At 36.7% G+C, this 24,624-nt stretch overlaps 1 protein-coding gene across 3 annotated transcripts; it reads right to left on the reverse strand.

Annotated features, from left to right (window-relative positions):
- Nucleotides 1–1,440: 1,440 nt before the first annotated feature.
- Nucleotides 1,441–23,840, reverse strand: vdrb (vitamin D receptor b). Of its 3 annotated transcripts, none has more exons than XM_079432030.1 (9): nucleotides 23,608–23,840; nucleotides 11,934–12,078; nucleotides 11,654–11,784; nucleotides 10,556–10,740; nucleotides 9,559–9,652; nucleotides 5,582–5,768; nucleotides 4,197–4,348; nucleotides 3,153–3,269; nucleotides 1,441–3,055 (listed from the first exon to the last, which is right to left on the reverse strand). In XM_079432030.1, the coding sequence occupies exons 2-9, from the start codon at nucleotides 12,074–12,076 to the stop codon at nucleotides 2,802–2,804; spliced, it is 1,263 nt and encodes a 420-aa protein (XP_079288156.1). In that variant the 5' UTR covers nucleotides 12,077–12,078; nucleotides 23,608–23,840; the 3' UTR covers nucleotides 1,441–2,801. The 3 variants fall into 3 exon arrangements, with proteins under 3 accessions (XP_079288156.1, XP_079288155.1, XP_079288157.1); XM_079432029.1 differs by lacking the exon at nucleotides 23,608–23,840 and adding an exon at nucleotides 20,536–21,284; XM_079432031.1 differs by lacking the exon at nucleotides 23,608–23,840 and adding an exon at nucleotides 17,738–17,764.
- Between the last annotated feature and the right edge of the window lie 784 nt (nucleotides 23,841–24,624).

The raw sequence follows: 24,624 nt of genomic DNA on the forward strand, positions 1-24,624 counted from the left end.
ATTGAGTGTACACCCTCATCCCACAAAGTACTGAGCAGCTTAGTATAGAGAGAAGGCATGAAGACAATAAAATAGACCGTCGAAAGAGAGCAATAAGATCATGAAAGAAAAAAAATAAAAATAAAATTATATATATATATATATATATATATATATATATATATATATATATATATATATATATATATATGCCCGCACTGGGCAAGAGGTTAGCATTCAGTCGTACTTTCCTATATTTGAATATCTACCCACACATACACACACAACCCTCTGCCCTGTGCCGCCACCTGTACACTGTTACCAGAATATCAAAACTAGTCTACAAGAAAATATTTTAATCTTTTACATTTGCAAAGTAATACTCATAGATATTTATAGCAAACCTTCCATATCATTAAATCTTAAGTGCCATGACTAAGTTATTTAATAGTAATATACTGAGGAAACGATAACCTTCTCACTCTTTCTCCTTCCCACACAAACACACATTCCCCATCAAGGCTGGGCCGAATATGCGACACCCAATCATAAATGAATATACTTGGTGTAAATGCTATACATCGCCCTCACTTCATAAACGCACGCTTACACAGACACACACACACACACGCACGCGCACTGCGCTCGCCCTTCCGAGCGACCGCAGTTTCCAGGTAGTTCAATTCAGCTTACATGATCATTAAATCATCGACCCAGTTCCGACACCAAACTCACACCTACAGACAATCTTCATTAACTATGATTAACTCTCATACCACAGAAAAGTTTTTCCTAATCACCCTGAGCCCTGACTGAGAAGAAAATTCATACAAATCAGAAGTGATTAAAAAAAAAAAAAACCCGGAGAGAACGAGATATATAAAACAACAGAGATCGCGCTCTGTAAGCATCAGCCCTCTTGACGACAGTCTCGCAAATATCACTTACAGATATTATCCACAGTGGAGAAAAGGACTCTTACATACTTAAAAAGCATAAAAAGGTCAATTACAATGAGAACTTTGAACAGCTGAGGCCAAGGTAAGGCAATTGTGTTTGGTTTAGAGGACACAATGCAGGCAGTGACTAGTGTGATATTAACATGGTGTCCATACAAAAGAAAAAAAAAAAAGTCTATACCATGGCTGACATGGTGTTATGTATCTGTAATTACCATTTAGATAATAACAACCAGCGTAAGACAAAAATTGTGTTATGCTGTAAGTAGAATATGCTTTGAAGAACAAAATATCAAATATTCCCAGGTAGCATGTAACACCGCAGTTACTGATGATAAAAATTAAAATGATAAATTACCCAGCATGCTGCTTTTAGTGTTATTTAAAAAATGTGAGAACCAAATTAGTCTTATTTCCCAATCAAAGCAATACAAACAGAGTCTCCCAAAACCTGTCTGGAAGATACTTGGGTCATAGTTCACTCCAAAATTATGATTTTTTTGAAAAGTGACATTTTCAAGTATTCCAATTATTTGCATTTATTCAGAATAAATTTATGAATACCACAATGTGAAATTAATACTAATTAACGTAATATGAAAAGAAAAAGATGTATACTTTAAAATGTAAAGAATACATAATTGTAATATGGATGATATTCTTTATCATATTAGAGTAATTAAAATGACATCCAGGGAGTTTGTTTTTCTTTGGGGTTGAAATATGACCCAGGCATTTTAATTTTAGCAGTGTAACTCTTGTGTGAAATGTGCTATAAAAAAACAGAAAATAAAATTCATGAATAAAAGCATTCAGGGTTTTTTTTTTCATGATAGCTAACGAAGCGTAAAACTTTGTTAGGGAAAAATGTAATTAGTTGAAGTAATCTAAAAAAGAAAAGTGGTTCCAAGAAAAAAATGCATGATGGAATGCATGTTGAGAAATATGTAACCTATAGGACTTCGCAACATTGTAAAGAAGGGAGGTAATGCTCTCAGTTCTTTAAAACATGATCCATAATTCCTGCATAAACGCACAGTAAGACCACAGTCTTCGTTTACATATTTATCATAACCAGCCAGGGCTGCAGGGTCTCCCTCTGCTAGATTCTACCATTAGCCACAAGAAGCGCTTACATCAAACTCTATTTACACTGATTTGAAAAGGTACGAATATAGATACTGAGTCTTATTTACAGGTTAGCTGAGTGGCAAGCGCTAATACTGCACTGACCACTTTGCAGAGGCGTCAGGTTATTGGCCAATCACAGCACAGGCAAATAACAGTAGAGAAGACAGCCATTGTTCAGCGACCAATCAGAGCTCTGGAAGCAGAGGAAAGGTGGGGCGGAGCTGCCGTTTTATTGGTTAAGTGGCTAGGCGAGGGGGTGAGCTAGAGCTGTGTGCTTGCATTAGTACTTTTAACCCTGTGCATTTAAAGGCAGGAGGTGAAAAGACAGGACATCAGCAGTAGTGGACAGCGCTTTGGGGACCATGCAGAGGTTTAGAACAGGACCACACTCTCATCCTACACATGCATACTGTTGGCTATTGACAATACAGTAAAATATACTGTATCGAGTTGCCACAGTGAAAAACACCATGACCATATTACATTCTCATGAGAATGTCCTCCTTACATACAAGAAACAAACGGAAACATCTATGGCACTCCCTAGCCGATCTGTAAATGATGAGGGATACACACACACACACACACACACACACACACACACACACCACTCACTAACTTCATCCTGGAAACTCTGTATGCGTTTTAAGGTGATTGTTCGTACATTCACTCCACAACCCTCTGGGTCACGCCGTTTGACCCGCACGTCTTGTTCCGATTCGGGTGAAGTTGCTAAGTGACCTGTCCGCCGAACACCTCCAGCACCAGAGGGGTCAGCTGCAAGCTGTGTTCGGGCTGGAAAGAGAGGGAGTGGTACTGTTTGGAGTGCTCTTCGTTCAGGCTGCGGAGGTCCGCCAGCTTCTGGATCATCTTAGCATAGAGCAGACGCCCCCCTGGGTGATGCGCACGAATGTACGCCTGCAGAACCTCAGATATTCTGTCCTGCAACGCTTCCACTCGCTCATGGTCCTGCACCCCGGGCCGGTCTATGAGCACACAAACACAGACAAGTGAGATTCCTGTTTGCATGTATGAAGTCTCAATCTGTCTAATGCTTGATGAATATGATATATAAAAGCTGACCTGGAGACAGCAGGCAAATGGCCATCAGAAGCACATGTTCCTCCTCATGTAGGTTGAGCTTTTTCAAGCCCACCTGAAACTTCACCAGAGGCTCCAACAACTCCAGAGTGTGTCCAGCTGTGCCCACAAACACACACACAAAATCAGGAGGATTTCATTAAGCTCATTATTAACAGAGACTAACTAAAGGTGTTGTTTATCACATAGACTATGGACCCTTTTCACAATGTCCGATAACCAGAAAGTGATTTTTTATTTATTTTTGAAAAATATATCTACTGTTTTGTAATTATGTATTAATATTGATTATTATAATTAATTATACTTAATTCATCATTAATTTAAACTATTTCATGAAACAATAATAATCAATACTTTCATGTATTGATCTAGATTTATGTTAATTTATACATATACAGTTTAAACATTTAAAAATAATTAAATTAACTAGTATGAATTAACAATGTACAACATTAACTTATATAAATGCTGAAAAAATATGATTAATTATTAGTTAATCATACCTCATGCATGTGAAGTAGTATGTTGTTTTGAAACAAAATGCTAGTTTTTTAGTTTTATATTTTGTTATCCAAAACAAAGATGTGAATACATTTTTAATTTTGGTTTAGGGTCCATATTTTTTGGAGCCACTATATGGTCTCCATGCATAAGACTGGGAAAGAGAGTAAAATTATTTTGAGAAAAAAAAAAAAAAATTCACAACTTCAACAAAATCATCAGACCCTCTGCTGACATGAAATAAAATGCAAATGAAACCTTTTTATTTAGATATACTAAGCAAACCTTCACAAAATATGTAACTATTCCGTGTTATTTTTGTATGTTTATGTGCTATTATATTAGTTATCAATATTTTGAATTAGCTTCTATTTTTATATTTTTAGTTTCATCTGAAACATTTATGATTTTCATTTAAGTTTGTATTTTTTATTTCCGCTTTATTTAGTTCTAGTAAACAATACCAAAAGTGCAACCACTGGATGTCAACGCATGACACAATGCATGTCTGTTTGCGTGTACCTTTCGTGACATCATTGACGCAGTATTTAAACTCTGGGCCTCCACAGCTCCAGCTCATGTCCTCCAGACTGAAAGACTGGTTGGACCGGAGCATGATCACTTCTATAGCACTGGACTTGAGCAAAGCAATCTGATCTTCAGCTGTCAGCTCTCTGAGACACACAAACAAACAAACGCACTCACATCAAATGTTGGCTCATGCTGGATTCTGTGAATGGCAGATGTAGAGGGAGTGGGTGCATTCAGCGAGGATAACATAACACTCCTATGGTTACCACAGCAACATGCGTCCGTAATGCATATGTATGTGCGTACGCACTTTCTGAGGAAGCTGGGAAACGCATGGAAGTACACAGAGGCAGGCAAGAAACATGTACTGAGAGTGACAGTCTGTAAGGTCAAACTTATTTTTATGTTCCTGAGGAAATTAAATAGATGATAGTCATGTCAACATTAGCCTGTTGGGAAGAAGATGGAAATTTCCACAAACAAGCCACTAAAATGGATGAAAGGAATGTAGAGAACATCCTTGCTCAGGACCCACAAAAATTTTAATTTGAGGCCCTGTGAAATTAAAGGCATAATTTATGCAAAAATTTAAATCTGCTTTACTCACCCTCAGTCCATTTAGGATGTAGGTGACTATTTGTCTGTAATTAGGTATTGACATAAAGTATACTGTTTTATATTATTAAAGCACCCAATAATGAAGTGCAACAGATATTTTATTTGTCTAAAGCATATAAAGTGAAAAAAAAAACAACTAGTCTTAATCAGCCACTGACTTGCTACCGCTGATTATGAATCACAAAGGACCACGGTTTCAGCTAGAAAGATCTTTACTGTTCTACTGGAGAAAAAAGGTCACCTACATCTTGGATGGCCTGAGGGTAAGTAAATTAACAGCAAATTTAAATTTTTGGGTGAATTATTACTTTTAAGAACTCGTCCCTAATGCATACACTGATATTGTGGTTGTGCTCCATTCAGCTGAATGAAGCAAATGTATATAATTTCCTGGAATGCTCTAATTTACTCAAGTTATTAACTGTATAAAATATTGTTTTTATAGAGTTTTTGAAAACCATTTTCTGGTGATTTACAGTAAAATTCAAAACACTACTGTTCTCAGATATATAAACGTATTAATCAAAATTACTGCTGTAAAAAATTGTACAATTCTGCTGCTGTTTTTGTGATGTTCTTCAGTTTTGTTGCAAAACCAAATTCCTTATGGTGACTGTTGAATTTCTATAAATTGTAATTGAGTAAATTCCATTCACTAGACATTCTAAATAAAATTTATTTATGAATTTAAAAAAAGACTGTTCTTAAATTTTGCCTGACACATACACACACAAACAAACAAACAAACAAAATTTGACCTGAATCCAGGAATCATCTTGGCAAAGCCGATGACCTTCTGAATGCTGTAGGAAACCAGGTCAGCCAGGTGAGGAAGCATGGAAAGACCTGTGCCCTCATCCTCCTTTGAGTCTGGACTGGAGCTCAAACCCTGCTCCTGATACATCATCAACAGACTGCTCAGATTCATCTTACGATCTCCGGACTCTGCAGATGTGAAAAGAGAGGGAGAGAGATAGAACCAAGAAACAAACATCCAATAGACACTCTCACACAACTAAGATACTGTTACATTGGTACATCGTTAAAAGTCCAGTAGTTGCTACATTACTTCTATATTATGTTTTTTTATTCAAACAAAATTCCCTATACCTATCTGTGTGTATATACAGGTGCATCTCAAAAAATTTGAATATCAGTTTATTTTGGAAAAGTAAAATTATTTTTTGTTTCTTATTTCAAAAAGTGAATCTTTCATATTTTCTAGATTCATTACATGTAAAGTAAAACATTTCAAAAAATTTTTTGTTTTCATTTGGATGATTAGACCTTACAGCTCATGAAAGTCAAAAACCCAGTATCTCAAAATATTAGAATATTTACATTTGAGTTTCATTAAATGACCATCCCTACAGTATAAATTCCGGGTATCTCTTGTCCTGTGAAACCACAATAATGGAGAAGACTGCTGACTTGGCAATGGTTCAGAAGACAATCAATGACACCTTCCACAAAGAGGGTAAGTCACAGAAGTTCATTACTGAAAGGGGTGTCTGTTTACAGAGTGCTGTATCAAAGCATATTAAATGCAAAAATTTGACTGGAAGGAAGAATTTGGGTAGGAAAAGGTGCACAAGCAACAGGGATGACTGCAAGCTTGAGAATACTGTCAAGCAAAGCTGATTCAAACACTTGGGAGAGCTTCACAAGGAGTGGACTGAAGCTGGAGTCAGTGCATCAAGAGTCACCACGCTCAGACATCTTCAGGAAAAGGGCTACCACTTCTGAAACAGAAACATCTTTCCTGGGCTGTGGAGAAAAAGAACTGGACTGTTGCTCAGTGGTCCAAAGTCCTCTTTTCAGATAAAAGTGAATTTTGCATTTCATTTGGAAATCAAGGTCTGGAGTCTGGATGAAGAGTGGAGAGGCACAGAATCCATGCTGCTTGAAGTCCAGTGTGAAGTTTCCACAGTCGGTGATGATTTGGGGTGCCGTGACGTCTGCTGGTGTTGGTCCATTGTGTTTTATCAAGTCCAAAGTCAATGCAGCCGTCTACCAGGAGATTTTGGAGCACTTTATGCTTCCATCTGCTGACAAGCTTTATGGAGATGCTGATTTCCTTTTCCAGCAGGACTTTAGCACCTGTCCACACTGCCAAAACCACTTCCAAGTGCTATGCTGACTAGGGCTGTATACCTTGGAGAACCTGGCGATACGATACATACCTCGATACACAGGTCACGATTCGATACGTACCTCGATACAGAGCTGTCTCGATACGATTTGATACGATGTGACACGATTCGATACGATTCAATAAAAATACATGGGCCAGAGCCAATTAGTTAATGCTGAACACATTTACTCAACAAACAGAACTCTGCATTTTTCTTCAATTTATTGAAAACAAAAGTGCATTATAACAAAGTGCATTTTGCTTAAATATTTGCAACTTTAAGTGCTCTGATTAATTGTACACAAATTGTATTAATCTGGAAATTACCACAAGTCAACATTTAACTTTCCAAGGGTACAGTCTGAGCTCACACAAGCACAAAATCTTCTTCTTATTATTCTTAACTTCTTATTAAATCTTCTTATAATTCTTTTTTGTGACACCATGTACTGCCATAACATATTTCACTATGAAATCACTTAAATGCTACATCTTGCTTTAACATTTTCCATGAGTTTTTTTGAAACTCGCAGGCGCCGCTGCGCCCCCTAATGGCCGGGCGGAGTATCGATACTAAGGGCTAGAATATCGATACTGTATCTTTTTTTATTATATCGGTATGTATCTAAGAATCGATATTTTGAGCACACCCCTAATGCTGACCATGATATTACTGTGCTTGATTGGCCAGCCAACATGCCTGACCTGAACCCCATATGGAATCTATGGGATATTTTCAAGAGAAAGATGAGAAACAGTGGATCCAACAATACAGACGAGCTGAAGGTTCAATGGTGCCTCAGCAGTGCCACAGGCTCATCGCTTCCATGCCATTCCTCACTGATGCTGGAGTTTGTGCAAAAGGAGCCCCGGCCAACTATTGAGTGCATAAATTAAATTAAGAACTTGAACTTTTCTGTTTTGCAAAATCCTTTTTTTGATTGATCTTAAGAAATATTCTAATATTTTGAGATACTGGATTTTTGACTTTCATGAGCTGTAAGGTCTAATCATCAAAATTAAAACTAATTTTTTTTAAATGTTTTACTTTACATGTAATGAATCTAGAATATATGAAAGTTTCACATTTTGAACTGTTACAAAAAATAATAAATAAATAACTTTTTCACGATATTCACATTTTTGGAGATGCACCTGTATATGACATTTCCATATTAGTTATATATAACATTAGTTATAATATTTAAATAAATGTTAAGATGTTATAGTGTAAATGTTCAGATGTTCTAAACCATTTTCTTTGTTGTCTCAATGGTTTGAATACAAAATGTATTTGTCATGCCAATAAAGCTATTTGAATTGAATTGAGAGAGAGCGAGAGAAAGTAAGAACAAAACAGATTAATGTCTTCGAACTCCAAACAAAAGTGATAATTCTTTAACTTTACTGTTGTTCTTTGCATTGAATGAAATTAATTATTATTTTTGTGGTGGGCCAGTGAAAATGCTGGTAAGGCAAGTAAAAATCTGAATCAATTGCTCAGAAAGAAAAAAAAAAAATAGACACCATTTTTGAGACACTGGTCCATAACCGTGTCCACTTTAACAGAAGCTTTATCTCCCCGTTGTGTCTGTTTCAAAATCTGCCAACAGCCTTATATAACACAGCCAGACAACAAATAACTTGTTTTTAATATTTTAGTGAATTGTAAGGAAATATTGTGTGTGTGTGTGGGGTGGGGGGATAATTTAAGAAATTTTGTGTACATTAAATTTGCTGTCATGTATTACGACTGCGCAATTACGGGGAAAATGAATTTTGTTGATTATTTTTCTTGATATTGTAACTGCATTAATTAATTTGGATTTTTCTTCATTTCAAATTTTAAGTAAATGCACTAGAATCACTGTGCATGTTTACACAGGTACACATGACTGGTTGAGCCCGCAGCTCAACACAACCTCACTGACTGTCAGCGTACTGTGTTCTTCACTCTGCAAACACCTTCATAACAATAAACAAAGCTGTCAACATAACAGAATAAATCTCTTATTTACACTTTGCCTAAAAGGCAAACAATGTCAAGATATTAGAACAACTGCAAAACACCACGTTTCCATACAAAGCGAGTAGATATTAATTTAACTCTGTAATCAACACTTTTCAAGATTAATTAGATAAGCAGCAGTCATAAAATGTCCAATTGGGAATTAAATTTATTTTAAAAATCCAGAAAACTAAATCATACTCATACTGTGCGCTGTAAGATTATGGTCATACCACCCACCCCTAGTACAGATTTTATAACACGTCATATTTAAAGTTACAAAAACAACTTGCTGCTTCCAGGATGAGCCATATGTGCATGTGTGTGCATGTGTGTGTGTGTGTGTGTGTGTGTGTGTGTGAATAGTCTGTTTGTCATTAGAGAGGCTCTCCTGTGACATCAGGCATGGTGAGATGGACGGAGCCTGCTGTGCATATAAGACACACAAACCCCTGACACACAAACACACACGCCTGTCCGCGCCTCACACTGGGCTGAAAAACATTTCTCAGAAGAGACCTTACAGATGATTTATGTACAAACGAGTGTGTGTGTGCATTAGTTCAGCATGTATACGCATGTGTGTGTGTCACCTGGAGAATGGCTGAAGGAGTCTGAGGAGGCATCTGAATGAAGAGACGCAGCTCGGCTGGCACTGCGTGTAACTGGACCCTCTCTAACTGGAGGCTGCAACACAAAACACACAAACATATGAACACACTGAATAAATTAGCAAAGTATGCCTAAGACAGACAGAAAAAGTGGACCCAAAAAGTTTTTGAACAATTAAACATGTAGGAATGCATCTGCATTATACAACAAAATATGAAAACAACAGGATTTACTTGACATATAGAAACATTTGGGATATCATATATACACCTCCGTTCAAAAGTTTGGGATTAGTAAGATGTTTTTTTATTTTGAAGGAAATCAATACTGTGATTCAAAGGTGGAAAATGCTGTTCTTTTGAATTTCCTATTCATCAAAGAATTCTTGAAAAACTGTATCAAGGTTTCCACAAAACTGTTTTCAATATTGATAATAATAAGAAATGTTTCATGATCACTAAATCAGCATTATATAATGATTTCTGAAGGATTATGTGACACTGAAGACTGAAGTGATGGCGGCTGAAAATGAAGCTTAGACATCATATTCATAGACATCAAATTACATTTAAAATATAAAACAGTAATTTTAAATTGTAATAATATTGTCACAATATTACTGTTCTTACTGTATTTCTAATCAAATAAACACAGCCCTGGTAAGCTTTTGAGACTTCTTACAAATCATTTCTTAAAAGACAAAAATCCAAACCCAATCCTTTGAATGGTAGTGTGTGATCACTTTAAATCATTTTCACACAAGTTGGTTGAGAACTGTTAGTTCTGAGAAAAGCTCTAGAATCATTTGTTTACAGATGCCTCTTGGTTTAAAACTGAATGCAGGCAACATTACGTCACTGAAGTGCCCAAAACCTCATTAGGCTCAGTGTACAAGAACATCTTAAAACTGGCTGAAACTAAGAGAATGGCATACAGAAGAGAGGAAGAGAATAGAGAGAAATCAGATGAATATTTTACTCTGAAGCGTGAGAAGTCAGAGTAGGAATCGTCATAGGTTTTGTGATGTGCATCCACCAGCGTATCAATGATGCTGCGCTGCTCCTCTGAAAGCCGGGGCTTCTGCGCCTCCCTCTGTGCCTCCTCATCCTTTCTCCTCTGGATCAGCTCCTTTTTCCTCTGAACTTCCTCATCCGTCAGTATAACTTAAGGAAAAAGACAGATGAGTATCATTACTGTGCCCATGTAATATAATTTTATTACAGTCAAAATACAGATAAAAAAATTATGAGAAACTAATATCGTGTGTTCTTCTCCAGCGTTATATTATGACCATAATTCATTATAATTTTCTTTAGTATAGTTTAATAGAGTTTAATCCATAGCTTTAATTTCGTTTAGTTTCATAGACACTGACAAGAGACAGAACAATTCCATCAGAAATACCTGAAAAAATTTAACCACATTATCGCAGCTAAATCTACTGGATATTTCTTTTCCTTTCCCCCAATAACCTAAGCATTTTTATTATTAATTTTCAGCATCATTTTAATCATTAAAATGATTAAACTATTTATTTTTAGGGTTAAAGCAATATTCAGGTTTATACCCATCATGATAATTGGGGTCAGTAAAACATTTGCATCAAATATTGTCATTTTATGACTCTGCATGCGATGCATGTTTAAAAAACAACAACGTGATAACATCCAAGCTATATTTTCCGCTGATGATTCTTCAAAACACGAGAGCAATCAAACATTGTGAAATCCATAATCTGAAGTACCTTTCACTTTCAAAATGATTCGCAAAGAGCTGCCACTCAGGATCATGTGCTCACAAATGGCGAAACTACTTCCTTATACTAAGTATCACTTTTCTGATAGCCTTTTGGGACCTTTTGTGACAGGATCATCTTATTTGCGCTTGTTTGGGACAACCTTACAAACAGCATACCATTCCTGCAAAGCCCTTCAAGACCGCAAAACTGACATTTGGAAGCTTTTGAAACTGCAGGGTAAATAAAATCTAAACTATAATTAAAACATGATGTAACAAAGTATATCTTGGCTCCCAGTAATCAGTGTTCCAAGATGTGCATGTTGGCTAGTAACTCACACTCTTTCATCATGCCAATATCCAGGCAACGCTTGAGTCTGCAGGCTTGGCAGTGGCGACGGTTATCTTTAGTGATGGTGCAGCTTCCATTAAAAGGACAGGTAAAACTGGCCTTCCGCTTCATACTGCGCCTAATGAACACACACGCAAAAAACGCTAAAAATAGTCTGGCAGTATCACATTGGTTACAGATAATATGTGTTAATGTGTTTCTTAATGAACATCGGTGCAACTGTATGAATACCAAATTGGATGAGAGAAAGTGTGTGTGTGTGTGTACCTGAAGAAGCCTTTGCAGCCCTCGCAAGTCATCGCATTAAAGTGAAAACCAGTGGCTTTGTCTCCACACACACCACAGATCCGTGGAACATTACGGTCAAACTCATCTGGCACTTGAGTGGATGTACTAACAGCTGACTCCATCACTATAAGAGACGAAGGAGGAGGAGGAGAAACAGAGTCAAACATACAGAGTTGTGTATTTACGAGGATGATGGGAAGAAGAACACAGATTGCAGTATTACAATTTAAAAGAACTGTCTTCTAATTGAATATATTTGAAAATGTAATTTATTGCTGAGATGACAAAACTGAAGCTATTCTAGTCTTCAGTGTCACATGATCCTTCAGAAATCATTCTAATATGCTGATTTGGTGCTCAAAACAAGAACTGATAATGATAAATATCATAACTTGCTTTTTATTATTCTATGGAACCCGTGATACACTATCATTCAAAAGTTTGGGCTGAGGAAGATTTAAAAAAATAATAATAATAATAATCTTTTAATAATATTTTTTAAAAAGTCACAAACGATTTCTATTCAAATAAATGCTGTTCTTTCAAGGTTTTTATTCATCAAAGAATCTTGAAAAATATCAAGTATCACTTTTTCCACATAAATTTTGGCCAGCAAAAAAAGTTTTCAACCTTGATAATAATAATAACCATTATTAAAATAACTGAGCATCCAAATCAGAATATCAGAATGATTTCTGAAGGGTCATGTGACACTGTGGTAATGGCTGCTAAAAAAAAAAAAAATTAATATTCAAAGGAATAAATTACATTTTAAACACATTAAAATAGAAAACATTTTAAATTGTAATATTTTAGAATATTAACATTTTGATCAAATACATGCAGCCTTGGTGAGCATAAGAGACTTCTTTCATAAACATTACAAGATTTTGATTATGCCAAACATTTGACCATTGGTTTATGTAAGGCAAAAAAAAACAGAAACAGAAACAAAAGAAAAGAAAATGTCCTCTTTCTTCAGCACAGACTGACAGCATAACAAAACCACAAATCATAACTGACATTCTTTAGCAAGTGTTGAATAATTAACAATCCTTTAATAGAACAATAAATCATTCTGATTAAAGCCATGAGGCCAGTATCACAAACTGAATGGGGAAAAACAGAGTTCTTTATATAAGCATCACTAATGTATGCGCATTGATAAAGAGCGTACGAGATAGAGGGGAATATTAATTAGCTATCAGTGCTACACCATTGAGGAAGGGCAGGAGGATTGGAGTGGTTGTAGGAGACCGTGCAAATGAAAACAAACAGATGTCAGCTTCAATATCTCCATCAGAAGCCTTTTTTGAAACAAATATAAAATAAAAAGAACAAGGTCAGCAAGCATATAAACATAAAATCATTACAGACCCACTGAACACCCCATGAGGAACAGCAGCCATTCTGAAATGAGTCAGAGGTCAAAGTGACGCACTCAAACTCAAAACAGCTAAAAAGCATCAGGTGATATATGATAACAGCACATGATTAAGTCTTCAAACTTATCACTGTCGTAATACATGGGATTAGCAATAAAGTGGAGATCTATGTGAAAGGTCGCAGGGACATCACAACTCTGAGTATACAAACAGGAACAGCACAAACCAAATAAACATACCTCAGCATAGAGGATGATGTCACAGTATTCCTGTTTTCACTCAGGGAGTTATGAGGAAATTCCTACTTTGAGGTAAAAAAAAAAAAAGCCTTTTGTGAGCTCTTCGCTATAAACAGAATCTTTCGGCTGAAAAATATGCAAAAATATGCATATATGGCGAGTTTATCTACTTAAATACTGGTTCAGTTCTAGTATACACACACACACACACAACGTGACCTCATCGAGAGAAAGTTCTCAAATTACTCTAATGCACACAGAAAACTCACCCTAATAAAAGCATTTCAAAACACTTCAGCACATAATGATGCATTTATCTAAATTGGGCTGTTCATTTATTCATCTATTCAAAATGTGTGAAACATTTGCAATCCCCGTTTGTGAAGATTTAGTTGGCAGTCAGCCACAAACATGGCACTACTTATGTGCATATTTTTGAAGGTAACCTGCAGATGGACGTTGTTATTTTTCTTGGCTTATCCAGTAATGATAATGATTGTTTTTGGTTGTCAATAACCAGACAGATTCAAAAAGGAGGACAGACGCAAGTCATATAATAATAAATCAACTTAAAATGAATAAACAATTACAAAAAGACAGGTTTTAATAAAATGAACGTGAACTTTGAAGTATAGGCGCAAACAGACATGTTTAAATGTATCTGTCATTACATAAGAAAATATAAAACAGACTGGTACTTATTTCAAAGAATGCAATGCAATTCATATACTTTTAGGTCATTTTAATTTCATATATGCTTACATAAGCATTCACATCTTGGTGCACTCAAGTGCAGGAAAAAAGTCATTGAGTTTCATTATTCTGGATTGTACCTAATTTCTCAACAGCCTGTGAAAAAAAAAAAAAAAATCTTTTAAATAATAAAGTAGATTTAGTGGAGTGAGCTGTAGCTATGAGTGATTAGCCTTGCTATGCAATATAGTCCTCATAAACTAATATTATGAGCAATGCTCTGTATTACACTCAGTAATCTAAAATGAACTTAACATTTAAAGTCCAAAACATTGATTTAACATTAAGGTTAGAAGAACAGATCGATTTAATTTTACTATTTTCCTGCTAATAATATAATGTTGAAACTAAAAGTTTAACGACTAAAACCAGTCATTCTAAAAGCAATTGTTAGGCAAATTTAGGTAAACTTGCTTTCACAAGTGTCCAAAATCATTAACTGTGTGTGCACATTAAGATTTTGGACTGTGCACAATAACATCTTCGCTATTCACACTTGTTTCAGTATATGGCTCTTGTTATCAACGCACACGTAGCAAGAAGGAGATAAGAGACTTTTAAAAAATGCTAAATGTGTCTTAATTTGCCGGTCAGGTTAATGTTTCATCTGATGCCACATAGCATCTGGGAAATCTGAGAACACTTGGGATATTTTAAATCCGGACATGTGAAGACGGCATGACTGACACCTCACTATATGTACGATCGTGATGCCCTTTAAGGTAGTTCAGAGTTAATGATTGAACTGACTGAAGCATCACATAGCATTAACAAGTATGTAGGACAGGGTGTACGAGAAAGACTGTCCCTCTTCAGCAGAATGACCTGGATGTGAGTGCAATGGCATGTTTATCATATAAAAGAGCATACGGTACCGTATATGACTAAAGCGGAGAAGATCGCCTTCGAAAAAACATGCATGATCGTTATCTTTTAATCAAAATTGAAAACGGTTTGAAAATATGGTGAGAATTGACTTCGACCTCATTTTCGAAAACAAATTCAGAGAGCAAAGTCATTGCTGATAAGCACAGATTAGCATATTCCATAACATATTGCCAGTGGTTATTGTGTAACATACAGTGCTCATGCTATAGTAACTCTATAACATGTAGCTATGGTGATACTTCAATCGACGTACGTAGCTATGGTTCCTTTGCAATAAATACTTCTAGAAACTGCATAATGCGGATCCACTTTGTAACTAGTGTGACATTTAGGCATAGTTAGGTCATAAATGTAAGTAAACACAGAGAAAAGCAGAGGCTGAGGGGCGCCTGTGTGCAGGACAGGACAGAGATGCTGTCAGAGTTTCATTAGCTATGACAACAGACAGAGACAGACTCACACAGCAGGAATGCCAGGTCTGGCATGGAGACCATGTGGAAAACACAGGAACACATGTAACATCACATACAAAAGCTTGGAGCGACCCGGCAAACTGGCTTTGATGGCTATAATGGCAGAACGATCAGCAGGCCCATAAAAACAGACAGAGACTTCGAGACAAACTGTCCTACACATTTCCTCCACACACACACGCCAAGGAAATATGTGTGTATGTGTAATGCGCAGAGCCAGTTGGGTCAGTTTGGGTCCAGAACACACAGAAACTGCTGTTGTCCTCACACGAACCCTACTGGAAACACGGTGCCAGATTATAACACTGCCACACACTCACACACACAAAGTCTCTCTCTCACACACACAACACACAAAATTCCACAAGTACACCACACAAATACAAACTAAAACTCATGCCAAGCAACACTCTATGAGGACATGGTAAAGTCATTTTTCTGTTGGATTCTTTCAGAGATTTCCATTTGAACAGGGTAAAAACATACACACGCTACGTGAATGTATAAGTAATTGTTTATGCTAGATGTTTAACCACAGGCAGCATTTACATTAGCATACCCCTCAGGAGCCGGAACAGTCTATATACGCGTTGAAATCAAGCTGGTTTAGATTTAACCCTATGAAATGTGGTAATCTTGAGGAGAAACACAAATTCAATCCATGTAGGCCAACATCACATTCTCAAAGGACAAAAATCACTTCAACAAACACAACTTAAAGAGACAGTTAAAACAAAAATGAAAATTCAGTCATCATTTACTCACCTGTATGACTTACTTCTGTGGAACACACAAGATAATATTTTGAGAAATCTGTGTATATTTTTGTCCATACCATGGAAATCAACAGTAAACAAAACTGTTTGGTTACCAACATTCTTCAGAATATCTTCTTTTATGTTCCACTGAAGAAAAGAAAGTCACACAAGATTGGAACAACACAAGATGAGTAAATGATCACATCATTTTCATTTTTGGGCGAACCATCCTTTTATTACAGTGGAGAATGTAGCAACATCTCTACTTTTATTTTACTGTAATCTCAGAAATTATATTTATTGTGCATTACTTATACAGTTTCAGAAAAAAAGTATAAAGCTGTCACTGGAATGGTACCCTGAGGTAAAAAAGCTAAAAAGTTCTTCATATGTACACTTTAGGTACTAATATGTACCTTTATGGTCTTAATATGTAGCATTTTGGGGTAAACAAGGTACAAAGATGTAGCTTTTAGCTTTTAGAGTAGAGTGATAATTTTTTTTCTAACAGTGTATATTAGTAAACTTGTAAAATAAGTGATAAACATGCATCTCGAAATCTTGACGAGACAGATGTATAAAAAAAAACATTGTGACGAAGAACCTAAATTGAGCCTCAGCAACATCTACTTCTGATTGGCCAATCATTGCACTCTGCTGTCAGTTATTTTTGTGCAATGACCACTAAACTTTAAGTATAATTTATGTATTTACTTAGTATGTAATTAGGGTGACACAAGATCCCACTTCCTGATCACCCAGGCTGACAGTATATTATCCCTTATATACTGCGGTACTACGCAAAGTATAGGATCTTATAGAAATCAATGCTATAGAGAAAAAAAAAAAAAAAAAAAAAAAAAAAAAAAAAAACAATCATGCATTTTCTGTGTTATTTCAGTCTATTTGACTCTCAGTCTGTGTAGGTTTAGTGAAGCCATATATAGCAATATCAAGCACTGAGCAAATAGTACCAATCCACAGTAGCCGAAGATACGCTGCGCAGAGACATACATTAATCATTTATCATTCCATCATGCTGAAAAACCTCCTCACACTTAACATCAATCATTTCTGAACTGTTAAATTCAAAACAAATATTATTTAAATAATATGCAAAGACAAAGATAGCACTGTAAAACATTAGCCACAGTAAATAAACAAACATCAGGCCAACACTGTACAAGTTACATTACAAAATGGCCTGAAGTCAAATTTAGGCTGTTGACTAATGAGAAATCTTTCTCAGCTATGAATAGCCATTTTTACGTATTCGTCTTTGGTTACCCTTGCCGTAATGCGACCACTCACTCTGTCCATGCAAAACAAGGGCAAAGAACACACACATGACCAGAAAAGTGTAATTGACTCCTCCTTCCTCTTTCCTCCCTTTTCCCTCCTTCCGTACAGGGGGTCTTTCTACCCTGTGTCCAATCCCAGTGGTCTGCATGCACACACACGCATACACACACATACAGAGCCAACTTCCCCTTCAATGGGCCTCTCTACAGGGCTACAGTCAAGGCCTCACAGCTTCTGCCTAGAGTTACAGAAACTACACACAGGCACACACATTCCAGCCTCTGAAATGAGCACCGCCACAATAACAACCTAAACATCACAATCCAGTTCCTTTAAACAAAACATCATCAGTACAACCTACATAAAGGCAGACGTGCACAAAGGAAGTCCAGCATTGACACAGACTCAGAATCGATCACGTTTAAGAACGTATTATACAGGTGCATGGGTATTCTGGACTATACTGAACATGTAAACATCCATTATAGGACGATATAGATTTTGCTATGCCGTCCATACTGGAGCTCAGCAGAAAAAAAATCCACGTATTTTCAGTCATTTATCCTGCACTGATAAGACAAACAAACAACAAAAATGAAGAGAAATAGGGGGAAAAATAGAAATGTGTGAATATATGTTGTGTGTATGTATACATTAGTTCAAAAGTTTGTAAGATGTATTAATGTTTTTGAAAGAAGTCTCTTATTCTCATCAAGGCTGCATTTATTTGAGCAAAAAAACAGGAAAAACAGTAATAATGTGAAATATTATAATTTAAAAGAACTGTTTTCCTTTTTTATATATTTTATAACAAAAGTTATAAAAAATAGGTTATAGTGGTGGCAAAGCTGAATTTTCAGCTGCCATTACACCTGTCTTCGGTGTCACATGATTGGAGATCAAGAATCACATCGTCAATGTTTAAAACAGTCATGCAGCTTAATCTTTTTGTGGAAACTAATTTTTTTTTTCAGGATTACTTGATAAATAAGGTTGAAAAGAACAGTATTTATTTAAAATAAACATCTTTTGTAAAATTAGAAAATGTCTTTACGGTCTCTTTTGGTGAATTTAATGCGTTCTTGCTTAATAAAGTATTTGTTTCTTTAAAAATAAAAAAAGGACTGACCCCAAACTTTTGAACAGTTGTGAACATACAAAAAAAAACAGTGGGTTCTGAAATCTTTCCAGGGTATCACGTCTAATCTTGTTACATAGTTGGTTATCTCATACTATTTCCACTCAAATTAGAAAATCACAACCCTGAATTTACACAATAGAGCATCGTTCCCAAAACAACCACTTCTACCAATTGCAGCTAGTCCAAGCCATTGCAAACCTATTAGCCATTCCAATGTGGGACAAGGGTAACCATTACATTACATAGGTCTACCGCCTAACATCAACCTAAACAACTAGAAAATAAGAGAATTAATATGACCAGCCATTCATTTTTGACCATGCTTTGCCTGACATGCCGTAACTAGTTGTCCATAAGGAACGGTGGAAAAAGTCCTAGCCCAGTTCAACCGACATGTTAAACAATCTATGCAAACTACAACAGATTCTCAACATACCAACAGCACAATGTGCTTTCATGTCAGAGTCACACGCTCTCTCTCCTATATGACCCACAAGGGCATTGTGTTACTAATAAGGTACAATACTAATAAGGTTCAATTTACCTGATATAGCAGGGTTATTACAGTTTATTAGGTTTTTAATAAAGCATTTAAAAAGTTTTACTTTCATCATCAGGTTTTAGAAAACAAAGGCCTCCATCAGGTAAAAGTTAATATGCACATTTTGTTCCGACTATAATGTAAAAAGTAGGATAACGTTTATTATCAGGAAAGCAGAAGATTAACAAGAAGCCTATAAGAAAAAGAAAAATTGTTTAAATGAAATAACTTTCACTTACAATTAAACATCACAGACAAATAAGCAAATGCACAATAGATAATGCACATATGTGATAATATATGAACGAACGTTTAATTACATTGTAACTATTGTAATGTATATAAACTAACGGTCTATTAAACATTATATAATTCCACAACGTTTGGTCATATTATCAAAGAAACCTGTTATAAAGTAATACCACAAACACACACATAAAAAACACGTATCCTATCTGAATCACTCGTACTGTACGTTTTATTATGAAATAGTTGAGTACATCTCTGACATTACAATATTTGGTTAGAGAAGCCAGCTCAATCTCTAAAGCAGTAACTTTAAAAGTGCTGGTAAAACTATAACTGTTAGCAGCGATATTGTCGCTGTGGCTGGATGATGTCGCAGTTGGAAATTACCGCAACAGATGAACCGATACGCAGCTATACTATCAAACTCATTACCATTCCACGCTTTTACATCGCTTTGAATACAATTAATGCTTCATTAGCACGAATTTGCCGCTTTATGTCATCCTTCAGAACTAACGTTAGCTGTACTCGGAGGCGTGCAAAGTTTTCCACGTTGTGTAACTTGCCAAGGTCGGTGTTTAAATTGCATTCAATCAGTGCAACGAGACAGATGCATCAAAGACACACAACGAATAAATAAACAGGTATTAAAGCGACAAGCGTGTTTTGGCTCAGCAACTACCACACTAGCTCTCTCTCTGGATCTCATGTGCCAGGTTAAAAAAAAACAGTCACTTGAGTAGGTTACCTAACATTAGCAGACTAGCAGCTTTTGTTTTGAATTGCATTCGTGTGCGCACAAGGTTCACTTTGATAATAGTGTGCGTTTAGAGTAAACTGCTCGCTTCGTACCTGCGTGCAACTTTTCCGATCAAGAGAGATGTGACTTTTGCTGCTTCGCTCCAGCCCGCAACTTGTAAATCTTTGTTTTCTTCACGCCGAGAACTTGGCGCCAGCTCACATGCTAGCACTCCGAGAAAACACGCCCACCGCCTCGGCAGCGCAGCCCGCAGAGGGTCGCCTCGCTCCGCGTCCAGCCGCAGCCCCGTACTCGCGGTCGAGCCTCTGGAGGAGCTAGTCGACGAGGTGCTAACGAATCACGCTGGCTATTGCATTTTTGTAATCCGTTCCGTGCAGATTTAATCGCGAGTCTGTGGATTAACGAAAGACAAAATAATACGACCACAAATATCGGTCGATTCTGAAAGCGCTTCCTCCGCGCCCTGTAGGTGATTCGCAGTTTCCGGGCACAAAACAAACTTTGAACCCACGCTGGTTAGGACTGTAAAAATGTTGTACTTGACCCTAAATAGATGGGACTCCGTGAAATTACGCCCCGCCCCGACTCTACCCTGTACGGCGGATTTTCCTCCAATAACGGATCAAAGACTGTGCTGTGAGCGTGCGTCCGCTGTTTTGGTTGGTGTGACATCCTCTGCCACGCGCGCACTGTTTGGACAGGTCGGTTGTTCGTAAAGCGCGTGGGGACAACTCCCACATTCCACAAGCAAAACACACTCACTCACTCACTCACTCACACGAACCCCCACTGCATTCACAGGCGAGCTGCTGCGCGCGCACACACACACACACACACACACACACTCTCACGCGCGTGAGGGGTGTGTCGTGACGTCAGAGGCACCAACGAGGTAAACAGTTTGTCCGCATGAGGTCGAGCATTATCGTGTATAAATGTGGAGAAATGTGTGTCAGGCTCTTCATTCTGCATTGAAGGAACGCTTCGTTTACTCATCCTGTTGATGCCCTTTCTTTCTTCTCTTGAACACAAAAGAATGAGCCTGTGCACCATTCATTTTCATTGTATGTAAAAAAAAAAAAAAAGAAAGAGGCAAGGCGCACAGAGGGTCGGAAAGGGTGCATAAATGATGAGAGATGAAATTAATGAAATTTTACTTTTGCATTTTGCGGTTCCTTTAAGAAAAATATAAATGCAACACAAAACAATTTATGGCCCAGCCAATAACCTACTTAACCTAATAGCAGTAGGCGATTTCTGGTCTCTACAGTTACCGCAGTAAGTCATGGAAATGTTCAGCCGTCTATGACGGCCAGTCTTTTTTTTAAATATAATATTTGGGTTTGTAAGGAGATGAGTTCATGTTTTACTTGGGTGTGTCTGCCTGAGTAGTATAGCAGAGGCTTCTGTTTCAGGCCTTGAAGGCTAGCTGTGTGCGTGTGTGTATGCATAAGAGAAAAATAACACAAGTTTGATTGTGTTAGTATGATCACACGGGGAATTCAGCCCTGTGGCATGCAGTGGGAGAGGAAAGGTTCTGTGTCGTGTTTGTGAGCAGGCATGTGAGATGTAATGATTGATGGCTATAATGTTGAGATAAAGGAAGAGAAATGTGATAGAGTGACGTAGTGAAAGGAAGATCGTAGAGGCATGAACGGAAGTAAAAGATGCAGGGGCCTCATGGTTACCCATTGGCTGTTTCCGTCATCCTCTCATGGGAACATATGGGCTATTGTCTGGAAATATAAAGGGGCACGTTTAGGGTACTAAGCATGCTTTGTATGTCCATTTAAAACAGCACCGCAAAGAGAAAATAGAAGAGATATGGAATTGATACAGTACCATTGTACTATTAACACAATAATAATACTGCACGTGAATCTATGTTTAATCTGGTCCTGTGACCTTCACCTATAAAGATCCCTCTCAAGATAGTCGTCTGCATTTGCTAAAGACTAAGATCATACCTTTGTTCTCCTCTTTCCATTTCCCACGTACAAAATGTCCTGACGGTTACATTGATATAACAGGTCATAACCTCTCAGAGACTACAAACATCACTGTGGAATGTGTATGGAACATAGAATGTTACTTCATTGTAGGTCAAAGGTCAAGGGCAGAAGGCCAATAGGTTTCTGTTTGGAAATCAGATAAAAACATAGCTTAAAATAAATTTGCTTTTTTAAAGCTATACACAATAAAACATTATCAGCAGTACATTTTGTAAACAGCAATAGCATTACTACAGTGTTAATACAGTACTCTTTGCTGTTGTGTAATATAAGGCTGTTTGGGGGATAAAAGCTTTTAGACAGATACTGTGTAAACGAAAATCAGATTAAATTGGCAAGATTTTTTTGTCTGTTGACCCTTATTTAGTAATGAAAAAGATTTTTTAAGATTATCCAAAAAGGGAAATAGGAGAAAATCATCTTTTGTGCTACCTCTCTTTCCTCGAAACGAAAATGTCACAACGAAAAAATATGATTAACAGTGGAAAAAAACGACCAAAATAAAGACGTTTTACAGACCGACCATTCCTTATGACTCGTGTAAATTCTTAAAGAATCTGCTATATTTGTTGTAGATGTTTTAGTCACGATTAAATTAATACATTTAATCAGTAAACACCCTTGATTGTTTGTGCTCGGAAGTCATCTTTTGTAAGGATTTGAGGCTAATTAAAGAAGCATGCCGTCTCGACACAATCGGATGCGTCTGTTTCTCGGTAGAAAGGTATAAATAAGTAAATAATACGATTAAAACCCTTTTCAGCTGTGAGTGCGTGCAAGATTTGCCTTCAGTCCGAGGAACAGACAGCACAAGACGAGCTGAAGTTAAACAGGTCCCGGCTAAACATAACACAATATGATATGAAAAGACAAATTATAGCGATAGTGTAAATAAATACAATGGAAAAGTTAATACATTTCGACAATTATTAAAATAAGTAGTTTATAATTTATACAAAAGTTACTAAAAATAACTCACTGTTGGTTTGCTAGAACCTGCCTATAAGCTAACTAAGCTAGACTAGCATTATAACCTTAAATACCGAGAGGCATCGCAAATCCACGCTAAAGATGCATATACACGCGCAGTTTAATGGAAAGAACAGTTAACGTCCAATATAACTATAAACAGTATTAAATAACAACACGGACCTGGCTGCGCGGTCCCATGGTGTAATGGTTAGCACTCTGGACTTTGAATCCAGCGATCCGAGTTCAAATCTCGGTGGGACCTCGTCCTTTTGAAGATGTAAAAATGGCTAACGTTGACGAAGAATAAATACTATTGGAATGTCGTGTTGAATTAGGATAAAGCATCAACGATGCACCTCCGTGAAATGCTGTTAATTCAGCTTGTGTATGTTTACAAAACAAACAATGTCTTCAGGATGCAAGTGTGCTCATATTTCATTTATTGATGGGAAAGGGTGGGCTGATTTTGATATTTGATGGCTGGTAAAGTCATACACATGTCAGCACAATGAAAATAACCCCTCCACAATACAGTAGTTGATACCTTGTTGTAATGGCCAGATTTTGTTTGTAAACATGGAAATCCCAATATAAATGTGATGAACTAATTTTAGTCCATCTATTTTACAGTGATTAATTGTAAAAACAAATAGTAGTAGTTGTTTTTTAACTCTAATACTAGATTGTGGATGTAGGCGAATTGCCAAACTTTTGTGACTTTGTTCATCTGCTAATATCTTGCACGCATAGATCACAATAATTGCACAATACGATATAAATATTATAAAATCTACATTGTGCAGAGCACATGAAAGGTACATTTTGATTGCAATCGGCTGGTAACTAGGTGATAAATAGTATTAAGCATAATTAAATGGCTTAACTTAAAAGATCAAGTTTAGGATTGTAGGCCACACCTAAGCAAACTATGCTTAACTGGCAACAAGCAAAGACTAGCAGTGCTTTTCTTCAGAGAGTGAAGCATGACATGATTAACACATTTAGAACCTAAATAGACTTAAGTTTTTTTCAGTTTAATTCAAGTAATCACAGTGTTTTGGTGCGTGATCAGTGTATTTCAATAAGAGTTTACAATAACCTCAAGAGAAACAAAACTGAGCACAGTATAACTGAAAACCTTTATTAAATAACTGGATTTTTTATATATATATATATATATATATATATATAAATGAG

Source organism: Barbus barbus (assembly GCF_936440315.1).
Source record: "Barbus barbus genome assembly, chromosome: 13".
NCBI classification, from domain to species: Eukaryota; Metazoa; Chordata; class Actinopteri; order Cypriniformes; family Cyprinidae; genus Barbus; species Barbus barbus.